The following is a 14395-nucleotide window of genomic DNA, read 5'->3' as shown; positions in this document are numbered from 1 at the left end:
TGGTAGAAAGTAATCTTGTTTGAAGTTACATCGTGTCTTCTGTAAACAAAGTACCACAATATGACAGGTTGAAACGAGCTGTTCTCTGTTTGGACTACTTTGGAGGAAAGAACCTGGCTTGCAGTTTTGAATCTGTTTAGAAAGTGGCTTGCATCGAACACCAAGAACGATATTTTTAAGGAATAGGCCTAAATGCGGGGGAAATTAGTCATGGAAAACGTTTTATTTTGAGCAATGTCTGGTTTCTACGCATTGGCGTCGCCAGACATTTCAATCTTGGGGGGAACAGGGGGCACAGCACTTTATTATGGGGGAACAATGCATATTTGTGAATGCCGTCCTTGAGGAGGGGGAGGGGTAAGTTTGATTAATTTTGGGTCCTTCAATGCAGTCTGGTGCTTTATCTTGCATATTGAAGTAACTTTATATTCAAGAATTTTTAATTGAGGCAGATAAAGTTTTTGTTTGACCATTTTTTTTTTAACACTTACAAATCGCATCGGGGGGGGGGCACGATTTTTGGGGAGAGCACGTTCCTGCCCCCCCCCCAGGCCACCCCTTGGCGACGCCACTGTTTCACGTCGGACAGTCACGAGCTTTGTACATATTCAAATTCTTTTGTTAACTTTCTGTCTCATTTGGCCGCCAATACTTTATGTTACGCGGTGGCTGATGATTATATCCGTAATGTGACGTTCACGTAGCTGTGTGTGGCCACTGTGAACACGTTGGTGTAGCTAGTTTTAATTTCAATAAAATTGGAATTTAATAAAGGCAGTTGGTTGTGAAAGAAAATAATTAGAAAGTTAAATAGATAAAAATATCAATTATTAAATTGATGCGATCATAAAATAAGATTAATTATTCTGGTAAAATTATCTGTGTCAAATTATCAAGTACTACTTACACTATAGACGCAACCCTTTAGTGATCTAGAAAATAGTTTGTCGAGCTTCTGACAACCTCCTTTTTCCATGCCACAGTAAATGAGATCACACTACCATTTGAGAACGCCCACAAGAGTACATTTTTACCCGATTGGTTGCTAATCGATAAGTGAATGTGAAGCATATTTCAGCCGCAGAAAAAAAGGAATATTTTTCGATTATTAAGAGGGATTTTCGTCCACTTCTTGACATTTTTAATCCCAATACAGTGGAAATATCAAAGGCGTTCCCTAACGATCAACGTAAGTGCTTGCGAAGCTGACTGGAAAAAAGTATAGCCTAACCAGCAAGTTTGTGCAGTGTATGTAACTGTAAGTTAATAGTCTACTACGGTTCCGTTGTAGCCTATTTCAAATTAACCTTAACGTTAGGCCTAAGTTAAATCATGAGTACAAGGAACTGTGTTGCTGCACGTCATAAGTTACACGCAACCAAACGTAAATGTGCGACTAGCTTGTTTTCAGAGGCTAACTTCAGGTAAGGATATGTCTAAGAAGTTAAGGCTTAGTTATCAAGAGTCATGAAACTGAAAATAACCTGGTGTTATCTGAAACGTGAAGGACAACTGTTATTTGCCCCAACTAGGCCTAGTTTGATTTGGTTTAGCCTAGCCCATATAAAGTTAACTCCAATTAATGTTAGAGTAATAGCCTAGTATTACTTGGATAAGTTGAATGAACATGACTATTTAATTGACAACAAAGGGAAGTCTATCATATCTTGCTGGTCAACAAGGTAGGTTAAGATCCTGGTATGTGAATGCTCAATATTGAGTACAAAAAAGTACATTGTTTTAGGTAGTAGCTTAGTCTAAGAAAGTTATTATGGTCAGGAGAGTTTATAGTGGCAGCTGTGTCATCCTCCATCGGTACTTTCCGCCAATTACAATGAACAAACAAGTTAACTTTTCAAAGATCTTAACATCTTCAAACTCCCTGATTTATATGTAGTCACATTTGCCTATAGAGCTATTCATGGACAGGTCCCTCCTGCTTTCGACCATTTCCTTGTTCACAACCATGCCATTCACAATTATAACACAGGACATTTATACAAATTTTACGCCCTAATTGCATTCACACCAATGTAGGGAAATATAGTCTGACATCGAAAAGCATCACATGGAATTCTTTGCTGCTTAATATCAGGTCACAACCTTCCCGAAATTTGTTTAAATACAAATTAAAGAGATTTTACTTCAACTTATACTGAGATTGAGGTTCCTCTTTCTTTTCTTTTCTTTTCATTTTCTTTCTTTCTTCATTTCATCTCTTTTTCTTAGTTCCTTTCTTAATTCTTTTTGTAAGTTATTTGTGTACTCTATGATCAGGAAGTGTATCACTAGATAAGCCTACAAGGGTTTCCTACTTTCCTGATTCACATCCTTTCACATTCCATAACTCTCTGTATTCGCTACGATTGTTGTATATATTGTGAACAAATAAACGAAATAAACGATTATAGAAAATGTGCTGTTTCTGCTATAGAAAAAAGCCATGCTACCGTCATGGCGGTAAAGCACATTTCGTATGGCAGAAAGAGCATGTTATTGTGGGTGCATTGTATATGCACTGTATATTGTTTGCTTCACTCTACCAAGGCCTGCTAAATCAACAAAATCGGTTATTTCATTTGACAATCAGAATCGGTCTTTTTAATGAACAATCAGCCTAATTTCATTTGATTTATTCAACCAACTATTATATATTTGAAGACAGTGTATCAACTCTTACAAACTTACAATTAAAACTATTCAATGAACCTGTACATTAAAGACTATCAATTCCCCAATCTTGTCTAACTACAATTCAGTCTATCCAGGGAAACCATCACATTTGAAGACAGTACACATATCCTTCCTTGCGATTCAAAGAAAGTTTCAACAATACATTCCTGTACACCACGGTAAAATCCATTCCTAATATGTACCTTTCCGCCATAGGTTTCAAGCCTTTCTGCAATAGTGTAAAGGATCGAAACCTATGGCGGAAAAGTAAAGCGGTATGTACCTATGGCAGAGTGGCACTAGATCCGTTTATAGTTTGTCAACCATAGGATTTCTCAGAACTTGGCTTTCGAAAGTGGGTTGATCATATTGTCAATTTGTCATGGTAACAAGTTGCAGTTGCCTCAAATGAAATATGAAAAAGCAAGGACCGTGTGTTCTATAAAATGTCATCATTTCAGGGGATAGTTCGCAGAAATGGACAGAACAATGATTTTAGACAGAGAACAGAGGAAAGAAAGATGTTGTGATTCATAATCTATTGCAATAAAGTGAAAAGAAATTCTTAACTAAACACATTTACTTTTAAAACCTCAAGCCTCTAGAATGACAGCCTTCTCTGAAATAATTTCTGAACAAAATTTTTTAAGGCGTATACATCGTAGAAGAAAATCTTGTCGCATAGACAATTAGATTGCGTATGTAGCATAGATACGTCATAAACACATGCAACCTCACCTCATGATATAACCTCAATACAGTTGTGGTATTTTGGTTTGTATCCAGGAAAATTGCACAATTGTCACAATACAAAGTTAATACTTCAAAATTTACTTGAACATTGCTCTCTTTTTATTGTCCATTGCTATTGCATAGTCTACGAAACTGTACTTCACAGTTTCTAAAATGTCTGTAGAGAGAGGTGATACGTCCTGATAGGTCCTGCTATACTGCCAGTGAAAAACAGAGCAATTGTCTCGTGTATAAATAGTCTATATAAATAGTCAATCATTTAGTCAAGCACACACATCATACCTGTAGAGTTAACAATGTACACTCTGTAACTAGGTAAATCGTTATATCATTCTCCTGTATTGAGATATATATTGTAGGTTTTGGAACAACAGTTTCAGGCTGGTTGAAAACTTGACTAATATCACACTTTTTCTGCTCTTTATCCGACCTAGGAAGAACTAGAGTATCACAATGGGTAACTTTGCAAGTATGTTCAAAGGGCTCTTTGGTAAGAAGGAGATGAGAATACTGATGGTTGGTCTCGATGCTGCTGGTAAAACAACAATCCTCTACAAATTGAAGCTCGGAGAAATTGTAACAACCATTCCTACTATTGGTAAGATTTGATTTGGATCGTTAAAACGTTGCTTACCAGTTGATTTTGATGAAGTTTTTCAGAAAATAGGCCAGTCTTTTCATATTCCTCAAAGGTAAACTATGTTAATACTTTTATTTTAGACCTCTGAAGTTTAATTTTGAAACAACCTCGTTTTTGTATCATTATTTTTTTTTAGTAGGAATAAATGTTTCAGGAAATGAAGTGTCATAATTTATTAGAAAAAATAGTGAGAAAAGGCCCAGTATGGTAGGTACTGTGAGGGTTGCTTGGCAGTCATATAGAGCATGACGGAAAAGAAAAATGAACTCAACAATGGTCGTGTTCCTCGCCAGATTCTACCTCTTCTCATTCTTGTTAGTTGCTCCCCTGAGATTTTATTTTATCAATGAATGGAATTCATAGTATGTATGTATTGTATGTATTTTAGATCCTCCTGCAAGCAGGAACTCCCGAAGAAGCCTCATTGGCTTATCAAAGCCGGAAGCTGACCGAAGTCAGTCTCTTTGATTTATATTTAACGGCCATGATTATGAATTGTCAACAACTCTGTAACTGGACGACATACATTAATCTTGGAGGGACTCTAACTCGGGACCTTATGAATGGAAGGCACCCGCATTAACCACTCAGGAGCTAACACTCCTATTTACATGCATACATGTATTTATGTCCTATTTACATGCATACATGTATCTATTATCATACCTTGCACTCTTCTTGCCTACAGGGTTTAATGTTGAAACAGTGGAATATAAAAACATCAGTTTCACAGTATGGGATGTCGGCGGTCAGGACAAAATCAGACCTTTATGGCGTCATTACTTCCAAAACACACAAGGTAAGTTTTTTTAAAGTGATTTTTGTTATCTCCCCTTGATTTGGTGGGGGGGGGTGCTGTGGGAGGGGGCTACAAGATGAACAGCATAAAAGCATAAATTAAAAAAAAATGATGCAAAGGAACAACAGTGCCTTTCTCCAAAGTGTCCAACTTTTTGTCCATTGCCAAGTACCCTTCTGTATATTACGAGTGCTCAGATCTCCGCATCCCAAAACAACATTGAGAAATTGCCCTTACCATCAATGTTAAGTAATATTTTACAACCCAGCCTATCAGTGTCCAGCCAAATGTGGACACCTATGTGCACAGTAAGGAATGTGGAACATTGTACTAGTTATTTAAGTGAATACTACTAATGGGAAATGGAATATGCTTTGTTATATAGTTGAGAAATACAAGCAGCAGCATTTACAGGTATTCTTTGTGAATAAAACGATGTTCAATTTTGAGAGTAATTATTAAGTGTCTTTCCTCCCGCAGGTCTGATTTTCGTGGTGGACAGTAATGACAGGGAACGTGTGGCTGAAGCTCGGGAAGAACTAACAAGAATGTTGCAAGAAGATGAACTCAGAGATGCTCGACTCCTCGTGTTTGCCAACAAACAGGTAACTGGCACTTCATTACCTTGAGTTGTCAAGTTAATAGTTACAGACAGGTCAAGAAGAGATTGTGGGTTGGATTGGTAACAACCAGGTGAAGGGCAGGGTTATTGCCACGATTTGTTAAGATAATAGTTACAGGCAGGTAAAGGAGAGATTGTTTGTTGGGTGGGGTGTAGGGGCAGGGTATAGTTTATAACAGTTTGACAAACTACAGATTCTCACTACAACTTAAAGAATCAATGTTTTCTTACAAATTTATGTAAAGGTTTTGATAACATTGTAATGAATATGTGCATATAATGGATCCTCCTTTAATGTAAACTGTTTATTCAAAGTGTTCATTTAATTTATGTATACTGGGCTCTGCAGTCCTTAGTCGGTAACAATTTTCTATTTAAAAAAATTTAAAAAAGACAATAATTGCATTGTTCTTTCGGACAATTTGTTAGGTTTCCACAGATTTTCATATGTTATTGTTTTGTCTGAAACATGCTATGTATATAAAGTATACCTTATAATTGCTCCTCCTCAGGACCTACCAAATGCTATGTTGGCTGCTGAAGTCACAGACAAGTTGGCCCTGCACTCTCTGAGGAGCAGAAGTTGGTACATCCAAGCTACCTGTGCAACCTCCGGAGATGGTCTCTACGAAGGATTAGATTGGCTCTCGAATGAATTAAAGAATGCCAAATAGTCGGAGAGAAAAAAAGCGGTGTGGTAAAATAAAGAAAGTCCAACACACTAGGTCTGTTTATGTGTAACCATTTGCTCATGGGAAAATCATACTCCCCAATTTGTTATGGGAATAACACCCCCTCTCTATTCACCTTTTTTTATTCTCTCTCATTTTTGTTTGTTTATGGAAACACGTAGTCGAATCTTCACATCACAATCCGGCATAGAAGCAAGTTTTACATAGATTTGAAATGTTGGGAAAAAGTTTCCAACAAAGAGGCTCTGAAGAGGTGATTATAACGGGGAAAAAAGCATATTTTTTCTTCAAATCTATGTAGTGTTACACAAGAAAGTCTTCGGTGTGTATGGCATTTCTTTGCCGTTAAATAGAAAGTGTTTGGCAATTCTTTGTAGTCCTTTTATGGGAATGTAAACTTCCTCTCGTAATTATAAAAACCCTTTGTCAACCACTGGGGTAATTTCATGTTTCTTTCACTCTCATTTCAAAGTTCATTTAGAAACTGTTTAGACAAAAGGAATGTTGGAATGTATTAGGTATTCTTAAACTGTATATGTGTGCAGATGTCTCAATTATGGCAGAAGCTGTACGGGTGCAAGACTAAAAGATCTTCAATTTGTTGTGGGATTTTTTGAGTGTGTGGGGGGGAGGGTGGGGGAGGGAAGGTGGGAGGGACAAGGGGACACTGTATAGTAGTGCCTGCACATCCTTCAAGTTTGCACATACTGTATAACTCTTCTTTGTCAACTTGTGCTTGTTTCTAGTAGCAATTTTTGCAATCAAAATTTTGGTATACAAAAAAATATTCAAATGCTTTGAAAGTATTGTGATTGTTCTAAGTTGGTTTTTTCTTTCTGAATTTTTTTTCATTCATTTTTCTTGGTATTTAATGTTCACCATGAGACATGGCACAGAGAAACCAACCTATTTTGAGCCTCTGCTATCCGGCCTGATTCTTCTTCACCCTGTACAGTTAATACTAGTAGTAATATTCTTTTGCAGTCGAGTTCTGTACTGGCTGAGAGTAGCGTATCCTATACTCTGAATCTTTCTACATTGTTCAACAATTAACCATTCATCTTATTTTACTAAGCCATTCTTCTTTAAAAAGAGCTATCACAAAAAATTGTTGTGAATTTACTAGCGTATAAGTTTCTCTGGGAAGTTTGGAGAAGATTTACAGAGAGAAAAAAATATCAAAAACGAAAAAAAATAATTGTGAATTAAAAGATATTAATATATTCACAGTTACATCAATTTTGCTTTTGTTTTAAAATAGCACAGTCTGAAACTCTGAGAGCAGTTTGCTGACTTTGCTTCCTATTAGCTTATTGTATTTTACTCTCTAAAGCATGTTTGGTCGAGAGGAATTGTACCTGCGCTGGTATAAGTTCAGCTACCAATGTGTGTGACGGGAGGCCAATGCTCCCTCTGTGGGAAAGTTTCCTTGAAAATCATTCTTTTTTGCAGAAAATAACATGACAAATATGTGTAGCATGTATGCATATAGACTGTAGAATTACTGAAAACTGTTTTTAAAATATCTATGTCCTTTCGAGACTGGGAAGTAGCAACATTTCTATGAAAGAAGACATTCCATCAGTTTTGTGCAGTTCATTATGATGTCAGTTTCCTGTTAAAAGGAAATTTGTGCCATATTTTGTCTCTGCTTTTAGGTTTTTTTTAGGGATGTTCCACAAGTCTCTGAAATTTTCCATCCATCTTTGCATGGTAATTAAGCCTTAGTGTCTAAGACATTAAACAATTGAAAGTACGGAATATTTTAAGTTGAGCTGTTGTTGTGCTATAAAAATATTGTGGCCTGCCGTAGCGTGCGACATAATTCGTGTGACTGTATTTCTTGCACAAAAATCATCATTATTAGCTCTCAGGTTCTTTACAATATTGTGAAGGCATCAAATTGTCCATAAATATACAAAAGTCCATTTGCCTAGCAATTTTGAAAGTTACCCATCGACTGTCTGCAATGACCAATGCAATTAGCCACCGTTGTGTACAACTTATGATAATGACGTGCCGTGAAATGTTCTCTCGGTTCATCGCTTCTAAAACTCCACTCATAGCAGGCGGTGTGCCTTTTGTATTTAAATAATAAGCTGTCTCTCTCGTCTTGTGACAATCTTTGGTTGAGGTTTCATGAGGTAAATTGTTTCTCTTTACATATCATCATCATTTGAGATGGGAATTCTGGGCAGAAAGCAAAGAAACCTCATCTCTTTAGAATAAACGTTAAGGAACGCATAATTTTCCTTTTCAGGTGTTTCCAAAATCAGTTTAGGTAATACATATATAAGGGACGAGAATGTAACCTGTAAAGAAAATGTGAAGTCACATGATGTAGAATGGATTTGGGGTCTTCGGATATTATTTGTTTTAATGGTTGTGGGTTGCTATTCCTGTTTGAATTTCTTTCCTTTTTTATTTTTACCAGTGATTAAGTCAATTAGTAATGGTATGGCCCCAGTAGGTAGTCAAGTGAAATAATCAATTTTCCATGTATTGATGTAATTTTTGATCTGTTAGTGATAACTCCTACCCCACCCCTCCCCCCCCCCCCCTTTGAAGCAGCAGCAGAATATAAAGGAATCCTGTGAAAGGGACCAATTTTTTTGCTAATTGATTTTGTTGTAACTTTAAGAATCAATGATTGTTTGTCTTCTCACTTTAAAAACAAGAAAAAAATTGTAAAATTTTTAAGTTTTCTTTCATCATCAATTTGCATATGTTCATTTTCTGTGCACTTTCCAGTAACAATCTGTAACCTGAAATTATGGACTGTGTTGGAGCACTTTGGCTAGCCTTGAGATATTGGGCATCTTTTAAGCTTCTCGGACAGAACCAATCACATAGAGTTTTGAATCCTGAAACTGGTCAAGGATGTCTTGCAAAGAAAAATAGCTATAGAAGCAACCGCCAGTCAAATAGTTTTGTTTGGATTATGACATAAATCAAGACTATTAAATTCTGCTTAAAGTCACCTTTAATGGTGATAATCAAAGTATTTATTTTCCTAGCAGAATAAACAGTTTGAACTAGGAGATACATTACCACAACATCACAAGACTTTGGAGCATTACCACCAATCTAGGTGTTTTTTTCCTTCAGTTCTTGCGATGTTAAGGTGCATGACACAGTCCATTATTTCCGGTCGTTGTTCCCCATTTTGTAGCAAGCAAAAAATCTGTCATTATACGGAACCATTAAAAAACAGGGAAAGAAAACACCGAACATATTCTGGTCTACTTATTCTTTGTCTTGCTATCAGTGAAAGAGAGAAAAAACATTGGGCGAGTTAAGTTTAGAAAGTGAAAGCTTTTTTTGCAAAAAAGTGGACGAAACAAGTATATATATAGGTTACCTTTGTGTAATGAGCATGCTGATATGGGCGGTTGCAGTGATTTTAAGGTAAATTGTTCCCGCCATAAGGGCAACAGAAAATAAATTTCTTTCTGTCAATTCCGACAGCTTTTCTCCATTAAAACCCACCTGGTCAGAGTGCATTTAGAATATGAAACACTGAATCTGCTTCGGAAGTCTGTTTTCATCAGCAAACAGGTATAGAGACTAATTGTCACGCTAGTATCACGCTAGTACCGTATATCACCCTTACAGGAAAGTAAGGATATTGGGACTGTCCAAATCAGACAATTAATGAAATAAGGTTTGCAAGAGAAATATAACATCAAATTCGGGAAAAAACCAAAAGTTCTTGATTGTGAATGACTTCACAATTTATTAACAAAACTAGCCAAATGGTAGGACGCATAAATATCTATTTGACAATTGACATGGCATCCAGTTACGTTCAAATATTACTTGGCTTGGTCAAAGTTCAAAGTAATGGAAGAAACCAAATTGGTTTTAATTTAACCAGTTTCCAAGAAGAATATCTTTTGCAGTGAGCTGAGGAGAAAGCATCTTTAAAATGCAAAACCTGTGCTTTATTCTTGTCATAAAGTTCTCAAAGAAATGTTACTACATAATTTGTAGTTGTTACCATAGCATCAATCATTTCTGACATGTAAAGTGGTCTTAAATACTTGATGCATCACTTACTTGTTATACCAGTCCTGCCAACACCCTCCATCCCATCATAGTAAGAGAAAATAAAAGAAAAACAAAAACTTTGTTTAAATCTGTTTTACTTTGTTTCCCCATTAAAGACTTGAAGATTTGGTGATCCCACCACAAGCCAATTCATAACAACTGTCCAGCCGAGGTAGATTGCATATGAAATATGCTGTGGTTATAACAATTCTGCAATGGCAGCAAGCTACTGCCAGTTAGGTTAATGTATCACAGTAGCAGTAAGTAGTAGGCTACTAAGGTGCAGAAGTATGTAGGCGGTGAAGTGATCATGTTTAACGTTCTGTATATTGATGTGATTAGCTTCACTGAAGCTCAAAACTTTGCTAAATTAGTTCCCACTAAAACCTATCGACATGTGAAGACAAATGCTAAATCGATTTGAACTATGATATATCACACAGAGTATATGGACATGATATGATACATGGGTAATATGCCATTGAAGGGGATTGTGCCGGTGTAGCACAAGTGACAGAATACTGTCGCAAACAACAGCTGCAATAATAACGATCACACTACTCCATGTGTGGGACATGTTCAAATGCACTGTATGCAAGACAGCAAGTACCTTTCATTTTAGTAACTATTCTGGTATTTCTCTTCTCTTCATTAATTTCCTTCGTAACTGTCCATTCTATATATTTACAGCTATGCTTCATCCATATCTTCCTTTCTGCTTCAGGCTATTTTCAGGCTGATGATTTTCATTCTCCCCATATTTTTTCTCTTACTGGTTTTCTAGACATCCTCCATCCATTGTATACTTCATTATTATAACTGTCCATTTGTGTTTCACACTATTTTCATCATAATCTTTTCACACAAGACTTTTTCCTTCACATTTCTCCTTCTGTTCATAATTGTTTTCCCCTCCCAATCTGTTCTTCTGAACTAGCCCCATCGGTCCATATCCTTCACACATAGTATTAGTATCCCATTTACATTTCCTGCTATTTTCATCTTTTGTCATAATATTTCTTTCTTTCCCTTTCTCTGCTACTCCCTCTCTTCCTCCTGTCTCTATCTGTTCTACTACTGTTCTTGTCTAATCTGTCTCTGTGGTGATAACTGTCCCTGTCTCTTCTTCCTCTGTGCTCCTTTCCTCTGCTGTGTTTTCTTTTCTTGGCAGGCTGTTCTCTTTCATCATCAGATGAGGAATCGGAATCACTGGAAGTTGAAATCAAGAGGCGAAAAAGTTGTTACGAATCTGAACATGTGATTATCGAAGAAAGCAAGTTCCAATGATGTTGCAATGACAATGATTTGAAGTGGGGACATAATATTGTAGAAGCAAGGTACACAATTGAGGAAATTGCTGACACATGCCCAGTTAGGAAAATTTCCTAAGTGTTGTACTTTCATGTCATGCTTCAAAGCACTAGAACTGTCAGTATGAGAACTTATCAATATCCTGCTTTCATTAGATAATGATGGTGCAGAATCGTTCATACTGTCAGTACAAGTGCTCTGAAGCACGATATGAGACTACAGTATAGAATGATATAATCATGGAAAAATTGTTCCAAATGGCTGCTGACAAATTTAACCACTTATTAAATATGCAACAGAGTTGAGCCTTATTAAAATAGGGACTATTATTGGATCATGAGGTATATTTCTGCAAAATATCACTGAAAATTGGTTCCTGTGGGTGTTGTGTTAACAAATATGAGTATCACATACATATCCCCTCCCACATCACACACATACCAACTTGACCCAATAGGTTCCTCATGCTTTTCACAAAGTTTTGTTTGTTTTTTAGGAGTTCAATATCTGAGTAAATATTATTAAAATATTTTCAACAGACCTCTCACTCTCAGATGAAGATTCTGTTTCATCAGAGTCTGAAGAATCTCTTCTCTTCCTTTTTGATTTCTTGTTCTTGTACTTTTTAGGTATTTCCTTATTTTTTCTCTTTCCTTTCTTCTTCTCTTTCTCCTTTTGTTTCTTCTTCCTTTTGGCAGGCTTTGATCTGGAGAAAGAAATTGACATATTTAATTAAGAAAAAATGGATAAAATAATGTTTCATATTTACTTTCATTTATCTCATCTGGAGCTCACTTTCATCGGAGTGTGCAAACAAGATCCCTGTGGGCCCACAGAGGACTTTTCAACAACCAGTCTGATGGGGACATCATGTGATCTATCCATAAAGAAACACTTGAAGAAAATACATAAAAGGGTACATATAGGAATGAACAAAATAGTTGATGGTGGCACATCACAAAGTCCATGCTCACTTTGATAGAGCAGGGATTTCACAACTGAACTGGGAACATTCAGTTCATGTTATTTTTGCATCATATGATAATTGTACTGGTTGTGCAAAAATAATGCTATCAATCAATTACACAAGAAATGATTGCCTAACCTTTGCAGCTTCAGCAGACTGTCATCTGTTTGAGGCTTCATCGTCTCTGCAGCTAACCTGTCTCCAACCTTCTGGCCTCTAGTTACAGTAGAACAAAAAGGAAAATAAGCCACAAGGGTGAATATCAGGGGGGGGGGAGGGAGGGAGGCTATAGATTCTTACCTAGGTGTGCAGGTTATATAGGAACAATCATAATAAATCAAACTTTAAGATGATTTGCATGCAGTTTCCTCATGGACCTCATGAAATGAAGTTAAGCCAATGGGTAATGGGGGAGGGTGAGACTTAGTGTTCCTTACTGAGTAATTATTCCTTAGGCATAACAAACATGGAGTATGAGTTGAACAATAATCTCATTTGGTCATGTACTGTATGTATAATGTTGTTTTAGTTTTAAGTTGTCAGCCATATCAGCTTTCACTTACAATGCAATAAGCATTGCTTCCCTTTCAGCATCTCTTGCTTTTTGGATTTCGGTACTGACATTCCCTGTCACATCATTTTGTTTGTCTTTGCTGAACCATTGCAAATCTTTATTCTTCTGCCAACGTCCCACTGGGGCCATCAAAGAGTGACCTATGTGGAAAGAAATGAAATACATGAAAATGACCTCAGCTGTGTGCACAAACAAACTTTGTTTTCAAGAACATCAAGTACTGAAAAATCTACACATGTGAAATTTTCAATATCAGAGTTCACTGAAAATATTGGCTATCTACTATATACATGGTACAGAATGCATATCCTATAACTTCCTGTGACATTTATAACATTTCAATAAGAACAGCGAAGATGAAATTTTGCAGTTAACTTGAACCATGGCTGCTTTGGCAATACACAGCTAAGCAGCACCACATTAGAATTCTATGATGAACAAGAATTAAAAATAACTTCTATTAACTTGAACCACCCACAAGATGTAACTTTAGCACAAAATAAATCAGTTGAAATGTCTGTTCATCGCAAAATCAGCAAACGTCAAGAAGGATGCATTCATTGGCATGCTTCTCTGTACTTAACATGATCTTACAAAATAAAATCATTATAAAAATTAAATTTAACTGTTACTTAGCTTACTGCTAAATCCACTAAAGAGCCTGTGTGTAAAAGTAAGTTGGCCTGACGTTTCGATCCTAGCAGGATCATGTGACAAACAAATTTTTGCAACTACAAAATCTAATTGGACCATACAAATTACAATCGTTCTGTATTCAATCAAAGGCTAAGGTCAAATTACAATTGGTTGACATCAAACTATTTAGGAATGCTGGTGTGCTGTGGTTATAGGATAAAGTGGTTCTTCATGAGAATTAATGTTCAAAATGTAAAATGTAAAATAATGGAATGTAGAAAATAAATTCAATTCACCTAGGGTATAGCCTGACCTAGGTAATGTAGTGCCAGTCGAAGTTACATGCTAGCCTATGCATGCGCTATACTAACGTTACGATGCTTTCGTTACGAAGCGCTAGGCTAACGTTACGATAAAGCTAAAATCAATAGGGCCTACCCAGGTAACATTCTCGACCCTTGTCTTCTTTCACGTCTTCCCATTTAAATTGATCGGCTCCACCTCTATTTCCTCCTCTCGGAATGTAATACATTCTGGGCACAGTGATAAGAAAACTAACTGGAACTAGCCGTAGTTACAACAGGAACTAACTACAAAACACAACACTTGAATTTGCCTACAACTAACAAGTGCCGTATGTAGAACCCAGAGCGGTTTTCAGTAAATATGCTAGATCTA

The 14395-nt window shown here is 36.5% G+C and overlaps 2 protein-coding genes across 3 annotated transcripts; one reads left to right on the top strand and one right to left on the bottom strand.

The window, feature by feature from the left end:
- The first annotated feature begins 961 nt into the window (after nucleotides 1–961).
- LOC139958359 (ADP-ribosylation factor 1) lies at nucleotides 962–9410 on the top strand. Of its 2 annotated transcripts, none has more exons than XM_071955373.1 (5): nucleotides 962–1258; nucleotides 3861–4024; nucleotides 4755–4865; nucleotides 5346–5470; nucleotides 6000–9410. In XM_071955373.1, the coding sequence occupies exons 2-5, from the start codon at nucleotides 3880–3882 to the stop codon at nucleotides 6159–6161; spliced, it is 543 nt and encodes a 180-aa protein (XP_071811474.1). In that variant the 5' UTR covers nucleotides 962–1258; nucleotides 3861–3879; the 3' UTR covers nucleotides 6162–9410. The 2 variants fall into 2 exon arrangements, with proteins under 2 accessions (XP_071811474.1, XP_071811473.1); XM_071955372.1 differs by having other exon boundaries at nucleotides 963–1189.
- Nucleotides 7021–14384, bottom strand: LOC139958355 (uncharacterized). The gene is made up of 5 exons (XM_071955364.1): nucleotides 14156–14384; nucleotides 13071–13221; nucleotides 12646–12723; nucleotides 12082–12246; nucleotides 7021–11438 (listed from the first exon to the last, which is right to left on the bottom strand). The coding sequence occupies exons 1-5, from the start codon at nucleotides 14247–14249 to the stop codon at nucleotides 11228–11230; spliced, it is 699 nt and encodes a 232-aa protein (XP_071811465.1). The 5' UTR covers nucleotides 14250–14384; the 3' UTR covers nucleotides 7021–11227.
- Between the last annotated feature and the right edge of the window lie 11 nt (nucleotides 14385–14395).

The sequence above is a fragment of the Apostichopus japonicus genome, chromosome 18, assembly GCF_037975245.1.
Source record: "Apostichopus japonicus isolate 1M-3 chromosome 18, ASM3797524v1, whole genome shotgun sequence".
Taxonomy (NCBI): Eukaryota; Metazoa; Echinodermata; class Holothuroidea; order Aspidochirotida; family Stichopodidae; genus Apostichopus; species Apostichopus japonicus.
This window is presented reverse-complemented; position numbering and strand designations above follow the sequence as displayed.